Genomic DNA, 23,261 nt, shown 5'->3' with positions numbered 1-23,261 from the left:
GTCCTCACTGGCTTCTTGCCACATGCCTCATTGCTACAATCGTGTGGGATCCATAGCAGGAGAGAATGCTCCAGTAGCTGTCCTGGGTGACTGGACAGGTGAGAAAGGAGCAGAGACACAGGAAGCAGCAAAGAGCAGGGGATAAACACTTCAATGGGGAAAGAGAGGAAGTCTACATGGAAGAAGAGTGGGAAATCGGCGGGAGAGGGAGACAGGAAAGCGAAGGTATGGAAAGGGTGAGCAAGGGGGGAACTTCAGGAAAGGCGAGAGGGCACAATACCAGGGAACAGTTTAAACCAGGGAAGTCAGGACCTCATTGTGGGGAAAGACAGGGCTGAAGTGTTGCCCCTATGTGGTACAAGGGGGATGCCTAACATCTAGCCCTCCAGGGGTATGGAAGGAGGTAGCCTGTGCTCAAACTTCCCTGAAATACTAGAGGACGTATAAGTTTACCAGACATCTCCATAGGCAACGCGGGCAAGGGGTAGGGAAGGCAGGGGGAGGTGTATGCAAATAAAGGAGAATGAGAACAATCTAAAAGCTGCATCTGTTTTCAGACCCCAATGCTGGATATTCATATAAAAATAAAATTAATATTCCCATCACTGACTGGAGCCTAGTGGCCCAGACCCCCACCAACTTGTTTCGGGAAAAAAACAGTTCAAATGTTGGCAACTCTGGGGGAAGGGACACTTCCATAGGCTCTAGTGTCATACCCTCTCTGCGAATCTTAGTGTCACCCTTGCTAGATACAAGGAAAAGGGGCCAGCTGTGGCACTGCAAGAAGGGCTGTTGTACTGCATGAGCCATCGGGGTTGGCTCCAGGCCCCAGCATGCCAAGCACATGCTTGGAGCAGCAAGCCATTGGGGGCGCTCTGCTGGTCGCTGCGAGGGCGGTAGGCAGGCTGCCTTCAGCGGCTTGCCTGCGGAGGGTCTTCTGGTCCTGCGGCTTCAGCGGACGTCCAGTGCCTGCGGGAGGTCCACCGAAGCTGCGGGACCAACGGATCCTCCACAGGCAAGCTGCCGATGGCAGCCTGCCTGCCGTGCTTGGGGCAGCAAAATGTCTAGAGCCGCCCCTGTGAGCCATTGAAAGGTTTCTAAATCTAGCTGAGCACAAGAAGCACCATCGCCATCTCCACTGTGAATGTTAGGGGACTTTGAACCAAGCCCCCATGCAGACAGCAATCTGTAGAGATAAAGAAAAAGTGAGGTTTCTTTTTTGTGGGAAAGTGTTGTAAGAAAATATGATAAGAAAGCTTTGGAATTGTTTACTTTAAGTTTATTAAAATATTCACCGTGATTTAAAGTTGTTCGTGTTCCTTTAAAAGTCTGCTTGTTCAAGTCCAAGCAGCCTGGGTTTTTCCTCCATATTTGCATATTAATACAACCCTGCAAGTCGATTTTCATATCAAGACACACTCCCAACAAGCCCTTCCTATGTAAAGTCCACTACAGCATGTGCCTGATAATAGCCCCAGTTGTACAGATGCACAGTTTGTGGATCATCATTGCTCTCAGACATGCCTTCTCAGTCAGAGAACAAAAGGGTATCAATACAAATACTAGAATGTTCACCAACCTTCAGGAGAAACATCTGTTGGGCTCCAGCTACCCGTAATAAATCCTATTTTGATAGAAGCAAGGGTCTGATCCTGCACCACAGGGGTTAATAATGCTTTTACCATTCATGGGAGCAGGATTAGACCACAACTCTGCATTTAGCTCTTCCTCGCGATAAGGTCTTTTTGCAGCACATATGGTTCTTTTAGACACTTTTTTTTTCTGAAAAAATACAGTGATTTGGAGGTCTCAAAGACTTCAGAGGAATGTACAGCCTCTTTCAACATCGATCAACAGAGGGCAGCCTACTGCTGCATGTATTGGCTCAGATAGTCAGGTAAGGCCAAGGAGCACACAGTGCAGTTTAAGAGGGGAGGTGTAACAGTAGCCTTTGCACTTTCCAGATATGGGGCTAGACTCCCAGTGTAATATTTATGCTGGTACCAAGTATCAGAGCGGTAGCCATGTTAGTCTGTATACAGAAGAACAACGAGGAGTCCGGTGGCACCTCAAAGACTAACAGATTTATTTGGATATAAGCTTTCGTGGGTAAAAACCCACTTCTTCAGATGCCCAGGGTCATTGGGACATAAGGATTTCCCAGCCACACCTCTTTGTCAGCAGGGTGTAAGGGAATGGCAGGAGAGTCAAGACACTGCTACCTAGGTTCTGTGCCACCACAGGTTCTCCCCTGGTCTAGGGTGATGCTCCCAATTCCACCATGCCAGCTTTCAAGCTGTTTTGGATTGGGGTATATTGCAAAGCAGCCACAGTCCAGCACAGCATCTCGACAGGGTGAAAAACAGATGAGGAAATGACATAAATGTTAGTGTTGTGCAAAAAGTTTCTGTCAAACTAAATGAAATACTCATGGTGCCCTATTTTAAATGTTGAGCTAGTCCAAGACATAACTTTGTGTTTAAAGTACAGAGGTTACTAGCATTGTCATTTTCAGGTTTGAGGTTCCCTAAGCCCACATCATTTTGAATAAAATATTAATGACCGCAGAGGTGTCTCTTGTTTTTAAGATTATCTGGTACCTTGTCCTGTACAGCCCAGTAATCTTAGTAGCCTTGCCAAGGTGCTATGAAAAAGCACCAGCCCAGACAAAATCTACCTGCCTGCTCTTGATCACGATGAGTGGTGATAATAAAGAAAGGTGCTGTAGTCATACACAAGAAAAATTACGTACTCCAGACAAGTGGATAAGTAGGATTTTGCAAGACCGACCCCTAGTTTGCATGAGTCAAAGTGGCTCTAGTTCCATGCAGAGATCTGCACGCTTGTTCAGAACAAGCACAGCTGCCAGCCAAAGGAGTGAAAGTGGAAGGAAAAAATGGTTGAGGGTGCAGCAGTTGGCTAATCAAAGTACAGTACTTTGTTTTTCCACCAAATACAGGGAATGAATATGAGTGGTGTTCTTGATTTTTAGATCAGACAATATGAAGAAACAGAGATCCAGCCTTGGGAAGGCTTCTGTTCATCAGTTCTAAGGTTTATAAATTATAGTAATTGAAGCTCCAATAACAGCAGGTCTGCGTGAGGTAGAGATTTTTGATGGTTTGCATGGCATTAATGAATGAGGTATGTGTCAGGCCTGCCAAATGAGTTGCTCTCATATGCTTGATGAAAGTTTTTGCTGCAAAGCATGCAATGAGTTTGTCTATACCCTGCCTTATATGCTTCTCACTTATGCTTTCAGAAAGGGGTGTGGCTGGAGTAGGAAAAAAGTGACTTTGCAAGGAGCAAAAGTTCTAAAATCTGCCTTGTAAACTAAGTAAGGGAGTCTTCTGACTCATTCTTCCCTCACTTTTATTAATAATGCAGTTTGACTAGTATAAAGCCCTGCGCTACAAAAAAAAATTCCCAGTGTAGCTATGTCAGCTAGAGTTGTGTTTTTTTACTAATATATCAAAATGAGCACTAGTGTGGACACAGTTCTACCAATAGAAAGATATACCTATACTGTTTGTTTTGCTTCCCAAACCAGAGTAAGCTAAACCTGTATAAGTACTTTTATACTAGTACGCTATGCTCAGACCTGGCAAGTTGTAGTGCTTTAAATAAACTGTTATATAAATTAAACATTTACATATTATATAAATATACTGTTATATTTAAAGTAGGACAGATTTGTATGTGTAGACAAGCCCCACGAGGAGAATTAGGTCCTTAATTTTTATATCAAAATGGTCAAACTTTTCTCTGAATTAATTTTCTTGCACCATGAAAGCATTGCACCAGCAGAGCTATAATTATGGTTCACACAGCGTTTTCCTACATATTAATTACTTTCAAACTTATTACCTTTGGGCTGAAATTTCTCATGCTCATTCTCATCCCAGAAGACTGAATGGGTATTTTTCTCCATTCCTTAGCACTGTGTGCAGTTATTTACACAGTATAATGCTACCATTCTGATCTGGTAGCATTTTGTACTCACTTAAGCATAAATGGCTACACATAGTGCAAAGCAGCAGAGAATTACATCTTGTGAGTTTTTGGTTTGTTTGAGTAGGTTGAAGAAAACCTATTCAGGTGACTTTAGAGTTAACTCAGAATGGAAAAAGTTTTTTGATCATTTAATAAAAAAAAAAAAACCCTCAAAATCATGCAGATACTGTCCTGGCACTTGGATAATTCAGAAATGGTTTGGGTTTAAAACTTTTGACTTGGCAGGCATTTAGTCCTCAAGGAACGCATGCTTTGCTCAATCTGGAAAAAAATTAAGAAATTAAAAATAAAGGGAATTCTGTTCTGGTGGAGATGAAGAACAGTGTAAGGTCCGAGGTCTCCATTCTGTTTTTCACTGAGAACCTCTGCTGAATATTCTGAATAGAGCTGGATGAGATTTTTCAACCCAAACCTTTTTTTGGCAAAAATGAAGATTTGACGTTATTGAAATATTTTGCAAATTTATGTCTGTTTCATTCAATTGTTTTGGTCAGGAAATACTTTTTAAAAATTCCCCCAAAATCAAAATGCGTTGTTTCAACATTTTCTTAAACAAAACATAACAGCTTTGTTGGTTTGAAATTATTTTTTGTTTCAAAATGTCCCTTAGAAGGCCCTGCCAGTGTGGTTCTTCTGTGTGGGAGGAAATAGAAAGATTTAGTGAAGTCCCCATAAAGGGTGCGGAGTCCCTAAGCTCCAGAAGGCCCAGCTGCTCAGTGGCTCTGCAGCACAGATTTGGGAGTGAAGTGGGGCTGGGAGATCTGTTTTTACACAATTATCCTCTTGCTCTCCCAGGTAAGATGTGAGGCAAGCACTGAGGAGGTTATACGGCTCCACTGCTGCTCTGTGGCGTAGTGAAAGGATTCCTTTCCTCCTAGCCCATGAGGAATACTCCCTCATGCAGTCTGGCTGCCAGGGCTATGTGTCAGTGTTAGGATTTGGGCTGCAGTGGGTGCGAAGTATGGTTGTGCAGCCAGACGCACATTGCTGCAAGGTCACTTATGCGTTCTTGGGAGGTGTGAAAAAGAACTGATGAAATTCAGATATAGGTTTCCAGCTCAGTTTCTGTGCTGCATTTCTTTACTCATTTCTTTCCACTTCTTCAGGAAACCCACACCACATCAGGAGAGAGTATTTTAGGGAAGGAATGGAGAAAATAAACTAATGCTAGGAGTATCTATACAAATATGCAGTTGCATTCAAGAAACAGAGTTATGCCTTCAGTTCCCTATCTGTAAAATGCATAATGATCCTTACTCTCTTTTGTAAAAAGTGCTTTGAGATCTGTGGATGAAAAGTTGCAATATACAGTAAACACTAAATATTGTGATATTAAGTTATTAATGTGGGGGGTATTTTTCTTTTTGGACACAGGAGCTGTGAAGGGCGAAACATTAGATACAGAACATGCAGCAATGTGGTAAGTGAACCTTACTTATGATTGTAATACTAATAACATTTATTTGTAATTAATATAATTATGTAAAATAAGTCAATAATAAAAATTGGATGGTAATACTAATAATGTAATTATTTAAATAATGCTGGTGCCATGGGAATACTGTTATGTACCTCACCATTTTTAGAGCTAATTTGGAGGGTATGGCGCAAGCGTGGTAGAACCATGATACTTGCATCGTTCTAGCCGGGATTATTTACTTCCTTTATAAACTGGACTGAGCCCATGAAACATGGAGAAGTGGATTCACTGTTCTGTATAGTTAGTTTAGTGGCAGAAAGGGCCTGGTCGTCTTCTAGTCTTTACTTTAGTAAAACTCTTCAATAGGAGATTTGTCTGGCTGCAGGACTGAGCCCTAAAGGACTGACTTCCACAGAGAATGGGAGGAAGTTGGCGGCTGAAGAGAAATATGTCTGTCTCTGACTCTGTCTCTCTCTCATTCTTCTGTTCCTCCCCAGGGTTGAAATCCCTTTGAACATTTTATTAGGTTGTTTTGCGATGGTCCCTTGCATTCACCTATAATATTTTGCCATTGTCTGCCATTCTAAAGGTTTTCAGTTATGTCTGGTGGTGAAATGCAGCTTTCAATACTATAAAATAAGCCTCTCCAACTTCTCTCAGCAGAACAATAAGCTGTTTACACTGGTGAAAACAGAGGCAAAGACTATAATGTGTAAAGTCTTATATTATGCTAAAAATTGTAAAAAATTACATGGGTCAGCATGAATTTGATTGGTAAAAATGGAAATTAAAGCCAGTAAAGCATTCAGTAAAATTTTCACACCTCACAGGGTCAGATGGAGACACCTCTCAATGGGAACTATGTCTGAGAAACAGCAGAGTAAAAAACTGAGTAAATTCCTCTGGATTTGGCTCATGTTTTCCACAGAACACAATTCACAAAGAATTGGTCATTTCTGCACAGCTCTAGCATCCTCATGCAGAGAGAATTATTGTCCCTTTTTCTCTCACTTCTGCTTCAGTCAAAAATTGTGCGACTCCGGGGGTTTCTTTGGGTCACTGAAATCTTGCTTCAGTCTAGACATCTGCTGCAGTAACTGACAACAACTTGAGTAGTCAGTAAATAAGCCTGCCTGCTGCTTCGTGGGCCGTTTTCCAACTGTGAGGCACTTACACTACACCAGGACACCGAAGAGAGCAGGAAGGTTAATTTGTGTCAGTCAAGCCACATAGCTGTAGCTCCATGGAATATGACATGGAACAAAAGGAAGAGATATTGTCAAAGCTGATTGGCCTAAAATAGACCCATCGGCTTTAGTTTGGTTTTCAAGTGCATGCACATCATGTCAACCCGCCTGCCTGCCTGGCTCCTGTAAGCATTGAGGGAAACGAAATGTACTAGGATCCTGCTCTGCATGAGTTTGATGTTGCTGGAGCACCCTTCTGAGAAGCTGTGATTTCATGTAGATTATAACCTTGGTTTTGGAGTTGCTGAGCGGATTTTCCAAGACACAGGATTTTTTTTGTAAATGTTATTTTTAGGTTAGGTTCAGTTTTGGGCCTGTGGACCTGGATGGTTTCTCTTCAGAATAAAAGCTCCTGTAGTTTTGCCTAGAAGAAGTGTCTTTACTTACCTAATACTTAACAATATTGGCTCCAAACTTCTGATCACGTTAGTAATGTAAAATTCTCTTGATTATCCAACAGCAATTAACGAAAACTTAAACTGGTGTGAAATCCAGGCCCTACTGAAGTCAGTGAAAGTTTTCCTTTTGATTTCAGTGGGGCCTGGATTCACCCCTAATGTGTGACTCTAACATGAACTTATTCTGAAGAAGGTGCAATGCTGAATTTTCCTCCATTGTTGACTTATTGTCAATAAATAGATAGGTTTTTGAAGCACATGCACTATTAAAAATAAACCTAATTAGACCTTCTAGATTCAGACCTTAGTGTACTCAGACCTCCACTGAGCTTGCTTTTGCCAATCTGGATGGTCCTAGCATCTGACTGGAATGCTCAGCGTACTTGATTAACAAGAAACAGGTTCCAGATAGTCACATATTTAAAGAAGAAGCCTTATGACCTCATACAATTACATGTCTGTAGAGTGGATACAATTAAGTGTTTTCCATTTACCTTTTCTCCATTTTGAATCATTTTAATAAGTTGAGATGTTTTCCCTATGTAGCTCTGGTAGTAGGATATCCCTAATGCCTTTCAGAATAGTAAAAGAGTCATATGTTTCGTTTGAACTATACCCTCTGTATTTGCATGCTCAATTATCATGAGTATACCTGCAAATCCAATAACTGGTCCTGGAAATGGCTAGTTACTCATATAACTTACTTATGTATCCAGGTACAGGAATGTGGACACACAGTTGCATGTGCATTTTTGCTCAAAAATGTCAAGTATCCAGCTTTGAAACTTTGCTCCATAAAAACCTGGAAAACAGAGAAGGCACCATCCTGGATGAACATTCTGCCTCTACCGAGGGCTTTCAAAATCTATAATGAATCTAGCCACTTCTTCATTATTTAACACATGGAAAAATTCCTTTCTGATTCTTGCAGGGATCAACTTATACACGAACTTCATTTACCACTATGTTAGCATGGATAACTTCTGCACTAGTGGTATAACGGGGCATAAAATTAGCCAGTCTTTTTATTTGCTGCAAAGTGTAGTTATCTCTCAGAGCTCATGTGCCTTTGTTTATATGACTGTCGTCTTCCAGAAAAAGGCAGTTATAAATGCTAAAAACAAACTCTTTATTTGGGGGGGATGAAATAAGAGAATTGGAAGTGTACTTCTTGGAGTTTGGCAATGACCACATTTTCACAGACATTATCATTTGTGGGATTTTTGCCACAGCTGTTTTTAATTCATCCTGAAATTAGATTACAGGGGAAAAAATGTTGAACGGGAAAAGGGAGAGGAGAGGAAAAAGGAGAGAGAGGTGCATCTGTTTCTTCAGTGACCTGTATTATTCTTCTGAGAGCCCCAATCACAGCTGGGGGCTGTGAGAGAGGTTGACACTGTTGTCTAGAAAGCTTTTGAGCAGTCCTGTAAAGGAACACATCTGATTTGGCTTGCTTACCAGTTACTGCCTTATGTTGATCAGAAACTGGAAATATTATGAATATGAAGCCACATGTGTAAATATTGAAAGTAGGAATGAAAGAATCTGATGATGATTTGGTTTCTTAATTATTTTAGGAAACATTTTTATATAAATACTAATATTAATTCCAAATATGGTTCCAACCATTGTAGAAATTCGAGGGGCAGTGGGTGAACCTAGTTGGGTTGTTTTAGAAAATTATTCTGAATGCAATAAAAACATGTTTTGGTTGATAACTACACATCTTATGGTATGAAAAATAAACATTTTAAAAAGTGACACTCTAGGTGGAATTTCCAGAGCTGGATTCTTCTGCAATGCTGCATTGTGGGCAGATTATAGATGGATTTTTTTTTTCTTTTCAGCTGATGAATTGTGCCTTTTCTTTCCTTCAGTCTGTTTCTCACCTACCAGATTCTCTCCTATTTATCATGTTATCAACCTCCTGTTCTCCCTTTTTCTGCCTCTCCCTCACCAACCTTTCATCCCATTGTCCGCTGCTTCCTCTGTCTGATCCAAACATCTGCTGTCCCCAAACATTTTTGCACAGTTGAAAATGTTCAGATTTGTCACAAATACTTTTCATTTTGATATACTGCTTCTTGGTTCTAGACAGAAACAGTGACGAGCACTTGAGCAGGTTTGACATTCCATCTTGTTGGGTTGGTACTTCCCACAAGCGTGCCAGTATGTTACAACACACTGAAGAATTGTTCCCAGATACTGAACACCACAGATAAGGCTCTTGTGGTGGTTTCCTCAAATGAAAACAAGAACGTGCCATAAATCTCACAAGAATGCCTATATTTGTAATACCTTTTAGATCAATTATACAGACCCAAGATTGAACCTATGGACGTTAGTTCAGACCAAACCTTGTGAGCATAGCCCATAACCACTTCCCCCAAATCCCACCTTCTCTACTTGGCTATATCATAACATGTACATTTTTAACAATGAGAGTAATTAACCATTGGAACATGTTGTGGAGTCACAATCACTGACTATTTTTAAATCAGGATTGGATTTGTTTTAAAGGAATTATTTTGGGGAAGTTCTCTGGCCAGTGTTATGCAGGAGATCAGATTAGATAATCACTGTGGTCCTTTCTGGCCTTGTAATCTGAGTCTATTTATTTGACTACACCACTTTCTGACTCCATACAAACTTCCTCCATTCCTGCTTCTTACCACTCTGTGCTCCTTTTGTGTGAACAAGAATCAACACCACTGTCCATTTTTTAAAAGGGGCAATGTTGTTACATAGTAACACTTCAAAATATCAAACCTGTAAGGGATGTGAAATGTGATCAGACAGGTTATATTGGCTTGCACCTGTGGGCAGCACTATCCTTGCCGGAGGGAATGTCAGATCTGTTCAGGGGTTTAGAAGTGTTCAGTTTTTCTACCTTCCTGTGGCTGGCATATCAATAAAATCTTTTGAAACAAAACCACCTAGGTTGGGGCTTTGTTACAAATGTAGGCATTTTCCTCCACTTGGATGATTCTGTAAGCCACTTGACTAGGCTGCCAACATGTGCAAATTTGCTCATGTGAAGAAGGCAACCATAGGCTAACTCGAATCTCTTTATTAACACCAACTTTACTTAAACTTCCTGAGTAGGAACTGAATTATGTTTTAAATGACAGTTCTCCTGCACTCAGACCACTTATTATGGCTACATCCCTTATTGTGGAAGGTGTTTGGCTTGTGTTTTTCCTCTGGACATGTACATTTTCAGAAGTTATTTCATAGTAACTGCCCAAGAATTAGTTCTTTATGTTAGTGAACAAGTGCCATTAACTATGTTATTGTAATGATAGATGCTTTAAGGTCTGAATTCGTGTCTCCCTGTCATCTAGCAAAATAACTATGATCGTGCACAACTGTTGTTTTTTAAGGCAGGCTTTGTCCTGAATAAATATATCAAGATGATTGACAGGGCAGACTAGGGTGAGCACTGCAGATGTTCTTCCCTGTCCCCTCTACACAAGTGGCATTTTAAGATTCATAGACTCATAGGTCAGAAGGGACCAATATGATCATCTAGTCTGACCTCCTGCACAAGGCAGGCCACAGAACCCCACCCATCCAATTTTATAACAACCCCTAACCCAGGACTGAGTTATTGAAATCCTCAAAATTGGTTTGAAGACCTCAAGCTGCAGAGAATCCACCAGCAAGCGACCCGTGCCCCACGCTGCAGGGGAAGGCGAAAAACCTCCAGGGCCCCTGCCAATCCGCCCTGGAGGAAAATTCCTTCCTGACCCCAAATATGGCGATCAGCTAAACCCTGAGCATGTGGGCAAGACTCACCAGCCAGCACCCAAGAAGGAATTCTCTGCAGTAACTCAGTTCCCATCCCATCCAACATCTCCCCGCAGACCATTGAGCAGACCTATCTGGTGGTAATCCAAGATCAATTGCCCAAATGAACGATCCTATCATAACATCCCCTCCATATACTTATCAAGCTTTGTCTTAAAGCCAGAAAAGTCTTTTGCCCCTACTACTTCCCTCGGAAGACTGTTCCAAAACTTCACTCCCCTAATGGTTAGAAACCTTTGTCTAATTTCAAGTCTAAACTTCCTAATATCCAGTTTATACCCATTCGTCCTCGTGCCTACATTAGTACTAAACTTAAATAATTCCTCTCCCTCCCTAATGTTAACCCCCCTGATATATTTATATAGAGCAAGCATATCCCCCCGCAGCCTTCTTTGGCCAGGCTAAACAAGCCAAGCTCTTTGAGTCTCCTTTCATAAGGCAGTTTTTCCATTCCTCGGATCATCCTAGTAGCCCGTCTCTGAACCTGTTCCAGTTTGAATTCATCCTTCTTGAACATGGGACACCAGAACTGCGCACAGTATTCCAGATGGGGTCTCACCAACGCCTTATATAACGGTACTAACACCTCCTTATCCTTGCTGGAAATACCTCGCCTGATGCATCCCAAAATCGCATTTGCTTTTTTAACAGCCGTATCACATTGGTGACTCATAGTCATCCTGCTATCAACCAATACCCCAAGGTCCTTCTCCTCCTCTGTCGCTTCCAACTGATGCGTCCCCAACGTATATCTAAAATTCTTATTATTAATTCCTAAGTGCATGACCTTGCACTTTTCACTATTGTATTTCATCCTATTTCTATTACTCCAGTTTACAAGGTGGTTCAGATCTTCCTGAATAGTATCCCTGTCCTTCTCCGTGTTAGCAATACCCCCCAGCTTTGTGTCATCCGCAAACTTTATTAGCACATTCCCGCTCTTTGTGCCAAGGTCAGTAATAAAAAGGTTAAATAAGATCGGTCCCAAAACCGATCCTTGAGGGACTCCACTAGTGACCTCCTTCCAGCCTGACAGTTCACCTTTCAGTACGACCCGCTGGAGTCTCCCCTTTAACCAGTTCCTTATCCACCTTACAACTTTCATATTCATCCCCATCTTTTCCAATTTAACTAACAGTTCCCCATGCGGAACCATGTCAAACTCCTTACTGAAATCTAGGTAAATTATATCTACCGCATTTCCTTTATCTAAGTAATCCGTCACCTTCTCAAAGAAGGAGATCAGATTGGTTTGACACGATCTACCTTTAGTAAATCCGTGTTGCAGTTTGTCCCAATTACCATTGACCTCTATGTCCTTAACTACTTTCTCCCTTAAAATTTTTTCCAAGACCTTACATACTACAGACGTCAAGCTAACAGGCCTATAATTACCCGGATCACTTTTATTCCCTTTCTTAAAAATAGGAACTACATTAGCAATCCTCCAGTCATACGGCACAACCCCCGAGTTTATCGATTGCTTAAAAATTCTCGCTAACGGGCTCACAATTTCACGCGCCAGTTCCTTTAATATCCTCGGATGGAGATTGTCTGGGCCCTCCGACTTCGTCCCATTGAGCTGTTCAAGTACGGCCTCTACCTCAGTTGCGGTAATATCCACTTCCATATCCACATTCCCGTTTATCATCCCTTCATCATCGCTAGACTCCTCACTAGTCTTATTAAAAACTGAGGCAAAGTACTTGTTTAGATGTTGGGCCATGCCTAGGTTATCCTTAACCTCCATTCCATCCTCAGTGTATAGCGGCCCCACTTCTTCTTTCTTTGTTTTCCTCTTATTTATGTGGCTGTAGAACCTTTTATTATTGGTTTTGATTCCCTTTGCAAGGTCCAGTTCAATGCGGCTTTTAGCCTTCCTCACTTTATCCCTACATGTTCTGACCTCACCGAGGTAGCTTCCCTTACTGATCCTGCCTTTCTTCCACTCCCTGTAAGCTTTCTGCTTTTGTCTAATCCTCTCTCTGAGTTGCTTGCTCATCCAGTTTGGCCTACAACTCCTGCCCATGGTTTTTTTTCCCCTTTCTTGGGATGCAGGCTTCCGACAGTCTCCGCAGCTGCGACTTAAAGTAATTCCAGGCCTCCTCCACATTTAAATCCACTAGTTCCTCCATCCAATACATTTCCCTAACTAATTTCCTTAACTCTTTAAAATTAGCCCTCGAGAAGTCGAAAACCCTAATCCCAGATCTACATTTGTTTATCCTTCCATCTAGTTTGAACTGAATCAGCTCATGATCACTCCAACCAAGGTTGTCCCCTACCACCATTTCTTCTACGAGGTCCTCACTGCTCACCAACACCAAATCTAAAATGGCATCCCCTCTTGTAGGTACTTCAACTACTTGATGAAGAAATCCATCCGCTATCACATCCAGAAAAGTCTGACCCCTATTATTCTTGCAAGCACTCGTCCTCCAGTCTATATCCGGGAAGTTGAAATCCCCCATAATCACACATTTCCCCTTTGTGTTTACTTCATTAAAGACATTAAAGAGGTCTCTATCCATATCCAAATCAGATCCCGGCGGTCTATAGCACACCCCAAGCACTATCTCAGGGGAAGCTCTAGTTGCTTTTTTACCCAGTGTGATTTTTGCCCAGACAGACTCTGTCTTATCCATTCCATCGCTTCTTATTTCGCTACAGTTAATTTCATCATTGATGAACAAGGCAACTCCACCACCTTTGCCTTTCTTCCTGTCTTTTCTAAACAGCACATAGCCTTCAATACCCATGCTCCAGTCATGAGTACTATTCCACCAGGTTTCGGTTATCCCTATAATATCCGGTTTCACTTCCTGCACCAGTAGCTCCAGTTCCTCCATCTTGTTACCTAGGCTCCTCGCATTAGTGTACAGACATTTTAATTTTCGGCGTTTGGCCTCAGTGACATTCTTTCCCCCGTCGTGCACAGACCTTCTACCACCAGCATCACCCGTTACTCTGGTTTCTACTCCACTATTCCTCCTTGGATCAATTCTTTGGACCGCAAGGGTATCCCCTCTCACTTTGTTTACTTCCCTCTCCAGGTTATATTCCGGCATGGAGATCTCCTGAACATCTCCCAACCATCTCCCCCAACTTCCTAGTTTAAAGCTCTCTTGATGAGGTCGGCGAGCCTCCATCCTAGAATTCTATTTCCCTCCTTGCTTAGATGAAGTCCATCCTGAGCGAACAGTCGTCTATCCGTAAACGCTTCCCAGTAACCGTACATCCCAAAGCCCTCCTTATAACACCACTGCCTGAGCCATCTGTTGATCGCCATAATCTTGTCACTCCTTCGTCGCCCCGCTCTAGGAACTGGCAGAATCCCACTGAAGATCACCTGAGCCTCGATTTCTTTGAGCGTCTTCCCCAGTCTGGCATAGTCCTCCTTGATACAGTCCAGCGAGTAACTAGCCGTATCATTTGTTCCCACATGAAGGATAATCAACGGATTCTTTCCCGCTCTCGCTAAGATCGTATTCAGCCTCAGGTCCACATCCTGTATCTTAGCCCCTGGCAGACAGCACACCCTTCTGTTCTCCCGATCAGGTCTGTTCGCCGCCTCCTGTGCCGCTGCAGCTGTCTGTTTCTGATTCTGATCAGATTAGAATCGATCTGGATAATTTAATAGGATTCATTTCAGTTTTTCTGTTAAGTCTTTCATTTCAAGCCCTTGTATTTCCATTTTCTGTGTAAGCACCTTTGTAGCATATTATTCTATCATACACCCTTCAGACCACAAAGTGTCCAGAGTGGCATATTGAAGATCACTCTGCAGCTGGAGAGAATATTGTTTCTCAGCATAGCTGTGCTACTCAGCAAGAGCCCAAAGCAAATTCAGGTTGGAATCTACTATTCTTCACCTAACATGGAATAAAAAATGAGGGAGTCTACTGCAGGTGATTTGATCTGTATCAAATCAGTGATTCCTTACTGCACATTTAATTACTCTATTTCAGTGAAGTATGAGAACGAACACACACACGCACACACACGGAGCAGTTCAGTTTGACAGCATGCTACCTACGTTTATACCATAACTTACAGTTATGAGTATTTTTGTAATAGGTAGAGGCAAACTCTTCTTAGAGGGTTAGGAATTAAGGTTGTGTCAGAGAATTGGATAGGTAATTTTCTTGAGATCTTCATTAATCTTTTTTTAAATTTTTATTCATAACTTTTTGGGTTTGACCTCAAATAGTCAGCCACAGGGGTTGAACGTTGTGCTGTGCTATGCATCATTGGAAAGAAAACTCTCCTTAGACTTTGAAAAGCAGTCTTCATATATGAACTCAGTGTCGTGATAATTTGGGAATTCTTAATCAACTTGTTCCTCAGGTGCTTCTGGTAGCAGAAAGACAAAGCCTCCCAATGTATATGCTGTTAAGTTAGTGATGACTTTTGTGTGGTATCAGTAGTGCTGTTCACAGAGTTACTGTACATCTGTAAAGTACACACTCATGTCCTGATCTCACTTGATAACAGAAGTGATTTATGTTTATTTGGAAAGCTGTTGAATTACCACTGTGTACAAATAAGCAGCACTGGGAATGAAACAAATAGAAGTCTACAAACAAAGTACTGCCCCCCTTGAAATTTTTGTTTACCCTTATGTAGGAACAACTTTGATAACCTGTTCTTGTCCCTCTGAAACAGCAGTACATTAAAGTGCACTATGGACCTTTTAGCACATGGCAGCATGGTCCACATGGATACTTAGGGTATGTCTACACTGAATTTTAAAACCCACTGCAGTGAGTCTCAGAGCCTGGGTCTACAGACTTGGACTCGCACTATGATGCTAAAAACAGTTGTGTCAGTGCTGTGGCTCAGGCTGGAGAATGGGATCTGAAGCTTCCCCCACTTCTGGCTGCCCAGCCTGAGCCCAGATGTCTAAACTGCTGTTCCTAGTGTTGTAGTGAAAGCCCAAGTCTGTAGACCCAGGCAGTGTAGACAGGGTAAGAGCATAGAGTTACACCCCAGCTTGCCATGCACTAAGTCTTTATATAGATAAACCTCAAATGCTTTGTGCACAATACAGTACTATCCCAGCTACATAACTAATATCACTAGTCAAAATGTTTCTATTGAATTTTTTTGCTTTTTTGAAAAACTGTTTAATCCAATTCAAACTGTTTCATGAAACCTATTAAGTTTCTGTAATATTTTAAATTATTTAACAAAAAAACAAAAGAGAATATAGGTGTGACCTGATCTTATTTTTAAAAAATTCCTCTCACTGTGGTGGTTCGTTCTTTCTTTGGATTACATCATGCAATGAATTTCTCTCTCTTTTTAAGACTTTTTATGGAAGGCTTAAAGAAACGTAAAGTTGTGTACAGGGCCAGCTTTAGGCCAATTTGCCCTATTCCTGGGAATCGGCCCTGTGCCTAAGAGGGCCCCGCGCTTTAGGTGCCTTTTAAATTTGTTTTACTTACCCCGGCTGTGGTCTGCTCCAGGGTCTTCCATGGCCCCGCTCCCCTGACCAAAGCGCTGGCGGGGGCGCGGCTGCCCCACAGCCCCGCTCTCCCAGCTGGAGCTCTGGCCGGAGTGCCGCAAGCCCTGCGGCCCCCGCTCTCCTGGCTGGAGCTTTGGCCGGAGCACCGCAAGCCCCCCAGCCCCGGCTGGAGCTTCGACTGGAGCGCGACAAGCCCCGCGGCCCCGGCTGGAGCGCGACAAGCCCCGCGGCCCCGGCTGGAGCTTCGGCTGGAGCGCAACAAGCCCCGCGGCCCCGGCTGGAGCTCTGGCCGGAGCGCAGCAAGCCCCTTGCCCCCGGCTGGAGCTCCGGGCCCTTTAAATAGCCCCCGGGGCTCTGGGGGCTATTTAAAGGGCCAGGGCTCCAGCTGCCTCTGCCACCCCAGTCCTTTAAATAGCCGCCGGAGACCCGCCGCCCCCATGCATTCCCCAGGGCTCCCGCGGCTATTTAAAAGCTCCGGGGCGAGGTAGAAGCAGGGGAGCCCTGGGCCCTTTAAATAGCCCCCAGAGCCCTGGGATAGCTGGGGGCTTGGGAGCTATTTAAAGGGCCGGGGCTCCAGCTGCCTCTGCTGCACCCCCTGCCCTGCCCACACCAGCCCCGCCCCCTGCTGCCTGCAGCCAGCTCTGCACCCCCTGCCCACAGCCAGCCCCTACCAACTCCCCTGCCCTGTCTCCAGCCAACCCCTGCCACACACCCCTGCCCGCACCAGCCCTGCACTGCCCACCCTGCCCTGTCTCCAGCCAACCCCTGCTGCATCCTGCTACCTGAAGCCAGCCAGTCCCATACTCCTGTCTCCAGCCCTGCCAACCCCTGATGCACCCCCCTGTGGCCCTGCCTGAAGCCAGCCCTCCCCACACTCCCCTGTCTCCAGCCAGCCCCACACCCTTTGCCCTGCCTGCAGCCAGACCCTACCTCCAGTCAGCCCCTGCCCTGCCTCGAACCAGCCCCATGTCCACTGTTGCCCTGCAGTTCCCAGGCCAGTAACCTGCACACCTGCTTCAATGAGGGGGGCAGGAAGCAGCGGGGACCCACACATGTGCAAACCCTGAAGGAGTGGCGTGGACCTGCGCACATGAAATGGCAGTCATTAATAACCAATCAACAGCATATATGATGCAATGTACATAATATACAATTTTATTATTTATATAGTTATGGAAAGTAAGTAATACATGGAAGAAATGGAAGGCTTTTTTTTACACTTTTTTTTCTTTTTAAGTCATCCCTGCCAGGGCCCCGCACTTCCTGAAGCCGGCCCTGGTTGTGTAATACCAAAGAAACTGTGCAAAATAATTAGAATAGTACAGAGGAAAAAATAGTAGTGAGAGCTCTGTAATGTGAGTGCTACATTTATAGAAAATCTCCCCTATTGCAGCTGATTCTTCTCCCATTGCTTGCATCTCTGGGAATGTCTAGAGAACCTGCGGCAGGCAACAAGCCTCCCAGCCTGGGTTAATTGACTTGGGCTAACAGGATTCATTCTGGCACTCAGAAAATAAGTGTGGAGAACCTCCTTCCTAGGTTTCAGAGCCCACACTCCAGCAGGGCTGCCTGGGGGTAGGAGGGGGAAGTGGAGCAATTTGCCTGAGCCCCGCAGGGGCCCCCACGAGAATATAGTATTCTATAGTATTGCAACTTTTTTTAATGGAAGGGGCCCCCGAAATTGCTTTGCCCCAGGCCCCCAGAATCCTCTGGGCAGCCCTGTGCTCCAGCCCGAGCTCAACTTCAAAGCACTGTCTATGTATCTGTTTTTAGACTACTAGTGTGAGCTCTGGTAGCTCAGATGTGTCAGCCTGGGCTGGGAGGCTCACTGCTGCAGGCTGTGTGGACGTACTCTCAGGTGCTTACTCAGTCTTTACTCAGACGAACTCCGAGTGTAGGAGGACCTCAAGATTTGTCCTTTTTATAAATAAGCCTGTGGAGTCAAACTAGAGCACATATGTCATGGAACTGATTCAATAAACTGTTATGTCAGATGCTACACAGAATAGTCCAGTTGTTTGCCATTTTTTGCGCAAAGGAAGAGCTCAATCTACAGTAAATCTCTCTTGGCCTCTGAAAATATACAAGTATCTATACTGTAAACTGTTTTAAAGACTCCACAACTGCTTCCACCTTATAAGAGCCTAGATATGATCTTTTACATTTCACCCACTAAGTAAACTTTAAAAAGCCTGACCCTCTTTTGTCCCATGTAATCTGATCTACCTATCGCCATCAAGGGACATCTGGGATTCATCTTATCTTTTCCACTGGCTCGTTGATTAATAGAAAGTGTTTTGAATGGGATTCAAATATAGCAGAACTCCACGGACCTTATGAATTACAATAGGGGCAAATAAGAGGTCAGGTTGAAAAAAAAATTTGGAGGGGAGGGAGTGAATGAAGCCTTAATAATGCAGTCAGGATTAGGTGCTTAAGAGATGAGGCTGAAACTTCTGTGTTTGTTTTAAAATAGTAGGTTTCATACACCTAAGGGAATTTCTGGCCATCTTTAAAGTGAAGTCTGTTTTCGCAGGAATGGAGACAATCTCGACCTGACTGGATTAACTGAGTTTATAACATCTTGCACTGACTCTGCTGGTCAGAAATATTCCACAAACCTTTGCATGTTGATTATCTTGAAACAGCTTTCTTCACCTAGCAGAGTGATTCTAGGCGAAGTTAATTCACGAACCGATGCCTTTTTTTTTTTTTAAACTCATTAGACTTTTTCCTGCCCTGAGAAGCCTTAATGAGGAGGGAGGGGAAAACAGCTGAAAAGAGACTTAAGGTGAATGAGTCTTTCCATTCTATCTGTCTCTTTCTGATTCTCCAGGGAGAGGAAAGGCCTTTATGCCCTATTTCTACCCAAGCCCACAGCCATCTTTTCTACAAAATATTAAAATTTGAATGTAGTGCTAAGCTGGAGTAACTCCCATCTCAGGTTCAGTCAGCTTGGCAGGTTACTCTTCCAGGACTAGATACTTAACTGGTGTAAAACCATTAATGCTGTAGGGGTGCAATGGAGCTATGCCAGTTTACACTAGTGGAGGATTGTCCAACTCTTCTAACCCCATCCATTTGCAACAGTTGAGCTTCATTCTTTTCTTTTAATGGTTCGAGCAAAGCATTTTCACAGGTGGAGAAGCATCATGAAATCAGACCCTATGGTTTCTGCTGCCTGAAAAACTGCTCGTCTGACATTTAAATTTTAAAAAGTGAGGTTCAGGGAGATTGTGACAGAAAAGAAAAGAGAGCTCATTATCTTATATGAAGGTGTAATAGTTGTTTAGAAGTAAATCATATTTTACAGGGTGGACAAAACATGTGGCCAAATATCATGACTTTGTCTTGCCTGCTCATTCAGGAGCTACAATACCAATTTTTAGACTCTAAGCTCTTCGGGGCAGGGACTGTATTCTATCTTTAATTGAGTGGTTGCATAGTGCCCAACACAGTGAGGCTCTACCCACTACCATAATACAAACGACAAATAATACTTATTAAAAAAAAACACCTCTGGACATGAGGAAAAAATGAGCCAAATTCTGTACTGACTTTCACTCCACATGTCATCATTGTACCCCATATAATGGAAGAGAAAATTTGGGCTGTTATTTTTCTTAATAGTCTCCCTTGGGTATAAAAAGATACTAATTGCTTACATTTCCAAGCAGAGTCACGGAATAAAAGTGTGTGTGTGTGTGTGTGTGTGTGTGTGTGTGTGTGTGTGTGTGTGTGTAAATGTACATGGCACTGAAATTCACCCCAAGCCCAGTGAAGAGGTCTTCAAACAGGTTTAGCGCCAGGCCTAGGGCATTAATGGAAAAGAAGTGGCATACATGACTTGTAATGGTTCTGTGTACAGCAGGGTCAAATTCTTTTGCACGTGCATACCAGTATGTGTAAGCTTGTGCCATATATGTATGGGTTCTTACAGTTATTCTTTGAATGGCTTCAAGTTTCCCATGGAAACGTCTTTAAAAAACTAGCTCTATATGCTATTTAAATCCATTGTTTTATTCTGATCAGGGAAATCGAAGACTGGAAGTAGTTAACATTTGGTATTGGTCACCTGCAATGTCCTGAGACCTTGTTATGTTGACTATGTATTTTTATTTCTCTGATTTAAAAATAAAACCCAAATAAACAAATGTAGTGAAACGTGTACGAAGCAGGATTATGACCCCTCCATGTTGTGCAGTTTATTGAGCCTTTTGTCTTCATAAAAATAAAACTGCACAAGCCAGGAAGTTTTGAAGGCAGAGCCAAGCTAGAACCAAACAAGAGTTCTGGCTTGGCTCTGTGAGCTACAGCATAAGCCAAGCTATTAGACCTGACTCTACGCTTATGGACAGGAAAATTCAGAGAGGGATATGCACTGTACAGTTTTTGTGGCAGGAAGTGAGGCCACAAATTGTCCTGAACACATAGCTAAACCAGATCTTGGATCAAGCTTTGATTGCCTTGTTCACCTTTGTTTAAAAGTAGAACGGAAGGCCCAATTCTGCCTGCAGATACACATCTATGGGGGCAAAACTGGACCTAGAATATGAATCTACTCTACTCTGTTCAGTCTGTGTGAAGGGTGCCCAAACTTTGCCACATGCAGATCCGCATTGGCAGTTTGCCAGGAGCATGAGGAGGAGCACAACTAACTTGTGCATAATTTTACAGAGTTTTTTTTTAGAATAGAAAATAAATGCATCTAGACATAACGTGTATTCTTCCATTATGGATTAACAGAAGTTGAGTGTTGTTTGAGTTCTGCAGGAGTAAAGCTTGAAGTTGACCCACTTTGTCCTCATCCACTACCCTTACAGGGAGAAGGTGATTGGGACTCGTTTTAGAACTTCGGTGTACATTACTCTAGAGTAGGGGGCAGCCAAAGTCCCTTTTTCCACCGTTCCTCTGACTGTCATAAAGTTGTGCTGTTGTCTGCTATGGGGACACCATTTATTTCACACTTGAAGCATGGAAGACATCCATCCCCTCCCAGTGTGGGCATAGTATATGGGAGACCCAGGATCAAACCCTTGCTCTGCAGGATTCCTAGACAAGTGCTCTAACCAATAGGCTATTGTGTCTGTCTTTGTGGCTCAATGAATAGTTAATTATTTATACAAAGTGGAATAGCTCCAACAGGAGAGATTGAACCTGCTCTGAATCAGTCAGAGCAGTATCTTGTATCCCAGGTCTCCTGTATCCCAGGTAAGTGCCATAAACACAGGGTCATTGGCTGTTCTTGCTTGTTTTTAACGCTACTTTTTTCAAGGTCTAGTTTTAGTTCTAGTTCCAAAGTGGAACAAAAACAAATGTGGAAACATCGCATTTTTTCACGAAACAGAATATTTGTTTTCCGTGCAGTCCGAGTGCACCAATAAAAAGTGTCTCCCAGTTTGCTCACAAGAGTAATCTGAAAGCTTGCCAAGTAAGAAATACTACTGCTTAGAACCTGATCAATACAAGCCATAAAGTTTTTAAGTTCTAAAATTTACCTGCAACACTCACAATGACTATACCTTTCTTACCAAACAATGTAGGAATTGGAGCAGTTTAAAAATACCAGCAAGGAGTTAACAAATGGAAGTGCAGGGGAAGTATTGTAAATAGCTAGCACAGCTGAAACTGGGAGTGATGGTATAAAACTGAGAGGACACATTTTTGCTAAATAGCAAGAAGGCTTTTCTTTGGACAAAGCTGTTGAGAAAAATATTGGAATCTTCATCAGAGAAGAGGTTTACTTCAAAGCAAGACTAGATAGACAGGAAGCTAATAAGGATATTGTAGAATTTTGTGAAGACTGGGATCGTTGTAGTTAGATATGCTAAAGACCTATTGAATCAACACCAGGTCCATTTTTATACTCCTTAGTAGATAAGAGATATAGCCCCCAGATAAAGGAGGTAACAGATATAACACTGAACCATCACTTAAACACCAAGAAGAATAGCCTTCACTGCAGAAACAGGATGAGTTAGGGCGGACTCAAGGATCACTGAAATCCTAATGCAGCAGCGTTGCAAATTCTTGCTATTTTACCACAGTTCTTGTGATATTTAGTGTTTGTCCTGTAGACCCAGAGCCTGAAATTATGTGATTATTCAAGACTCTTGGCTTCCATTTAATAAAAAAAGGAGTTTTTAGCACTGTGGTTGCAGAGAAAAGCTTAAAAATGTGAACCCTAAGGGATCAAAAAGCAGAAGACAAATTTTACTATTTTTAGAAATCTCATGATTTTAAGTCGATCTCATGATTTCATGAGACTCAACTAATTATTTTTGAATGCTAAGGCTTAGCAATACTGATCTATGGAAAGCATTCAACTGTCATCTCAGAGAGAGCAAGCAGTTCAAATAAGATCTGTATTCACTAATAAGTGAAATCTGTACTGGGTGGTCTGAATATTCAGCATCTAGCAGTCCTTATCACATAATTTATTGCAAATTAGAGCATTTATGTCTGCACCCAAAATGTTTCAGAAACCTTCCCAGAGAGCTTAACAAAGGATTTTGTTTTTAACATTTGTACCGCAAAACCTAAAAAATTGCTGATTCTGTGGATTGTGAAATCTGTGCCTGTATTAGCCAGATTGAAGTAATACAAATATACGTAGCATTTCTGGCTCTTGTTGTTTCACTGACTGATTTAGCTCACTTTGGGGGGTGGGGAAGCTAGTTAGGGATGCTTATACAAACAAACATTTAAATTGAGTAATTTGTGATATTTTTTTCCAAAGGAAAAAAGAAAAGTTAGCTAAAGATTTGTGTGTGTATGTAGTTTTAAAGTTAATAAGAACGTTTCATGACTGATACGTTTTATGGGTAGGACAAGCACGTGTCTGTCCTATGCTGAAACATATTTCCTAGTGGCATTGGTGTTTTTCAGTATTGCTACAGTAATCC

At 42.6% G+C, this 23,261-nt stretch overlaps 1 protein-coding gene across 5 annotated transcripts in view; it reads left to right on the top strand.

Moving 5' to 3' along the window:
- ADAMTSL1 (ADAMTS like 1) overlaps positions 1-23,261 on the top strand; it is a 703,248-nt gene that overhangs the window by 467,869 nt on the left and 212,118 nt on the right. For all 5 annotated transcript variants that reach the window (XR_007773162.1, XR_007773161.1, XR_007773160.1 and 2 more), the window contains one exon: positions 5,389-5,434. Coding sequence is in view for 1 of the 5 variants with exons in the window: in XM_050944097.1 (XP_050800054.1) it covers positions 5,389-5,434 (46 nt within the window). In the remaining 4 variants the exon portion in view is untranslated. The remainder of the gene's footprint in view (positions 1-5,388; positions 5,435-23,261) is intronic.

Source organism: Gopherus flavomarginatus, chromosome 3 (genome assembly GCF_025201925.1).
Source record: "Gopherus flavomarginatus isolate rGopFla2 chromosome 3, rGopFla2.mat.asm, whole genome shotgun sequence".
Taxonomy (NCBI): domain Eukaryota; kingdom Metazoa; phylum Chordata; order Testudines; family Testudinidae; genus Gopherus; species Gopherus flavomarginatus.
The sequence above is the reverse complement of the archived record's forward strand: the minus strand, read 5'-3'. Positions and strand labels throughout refer to the sequence as shown.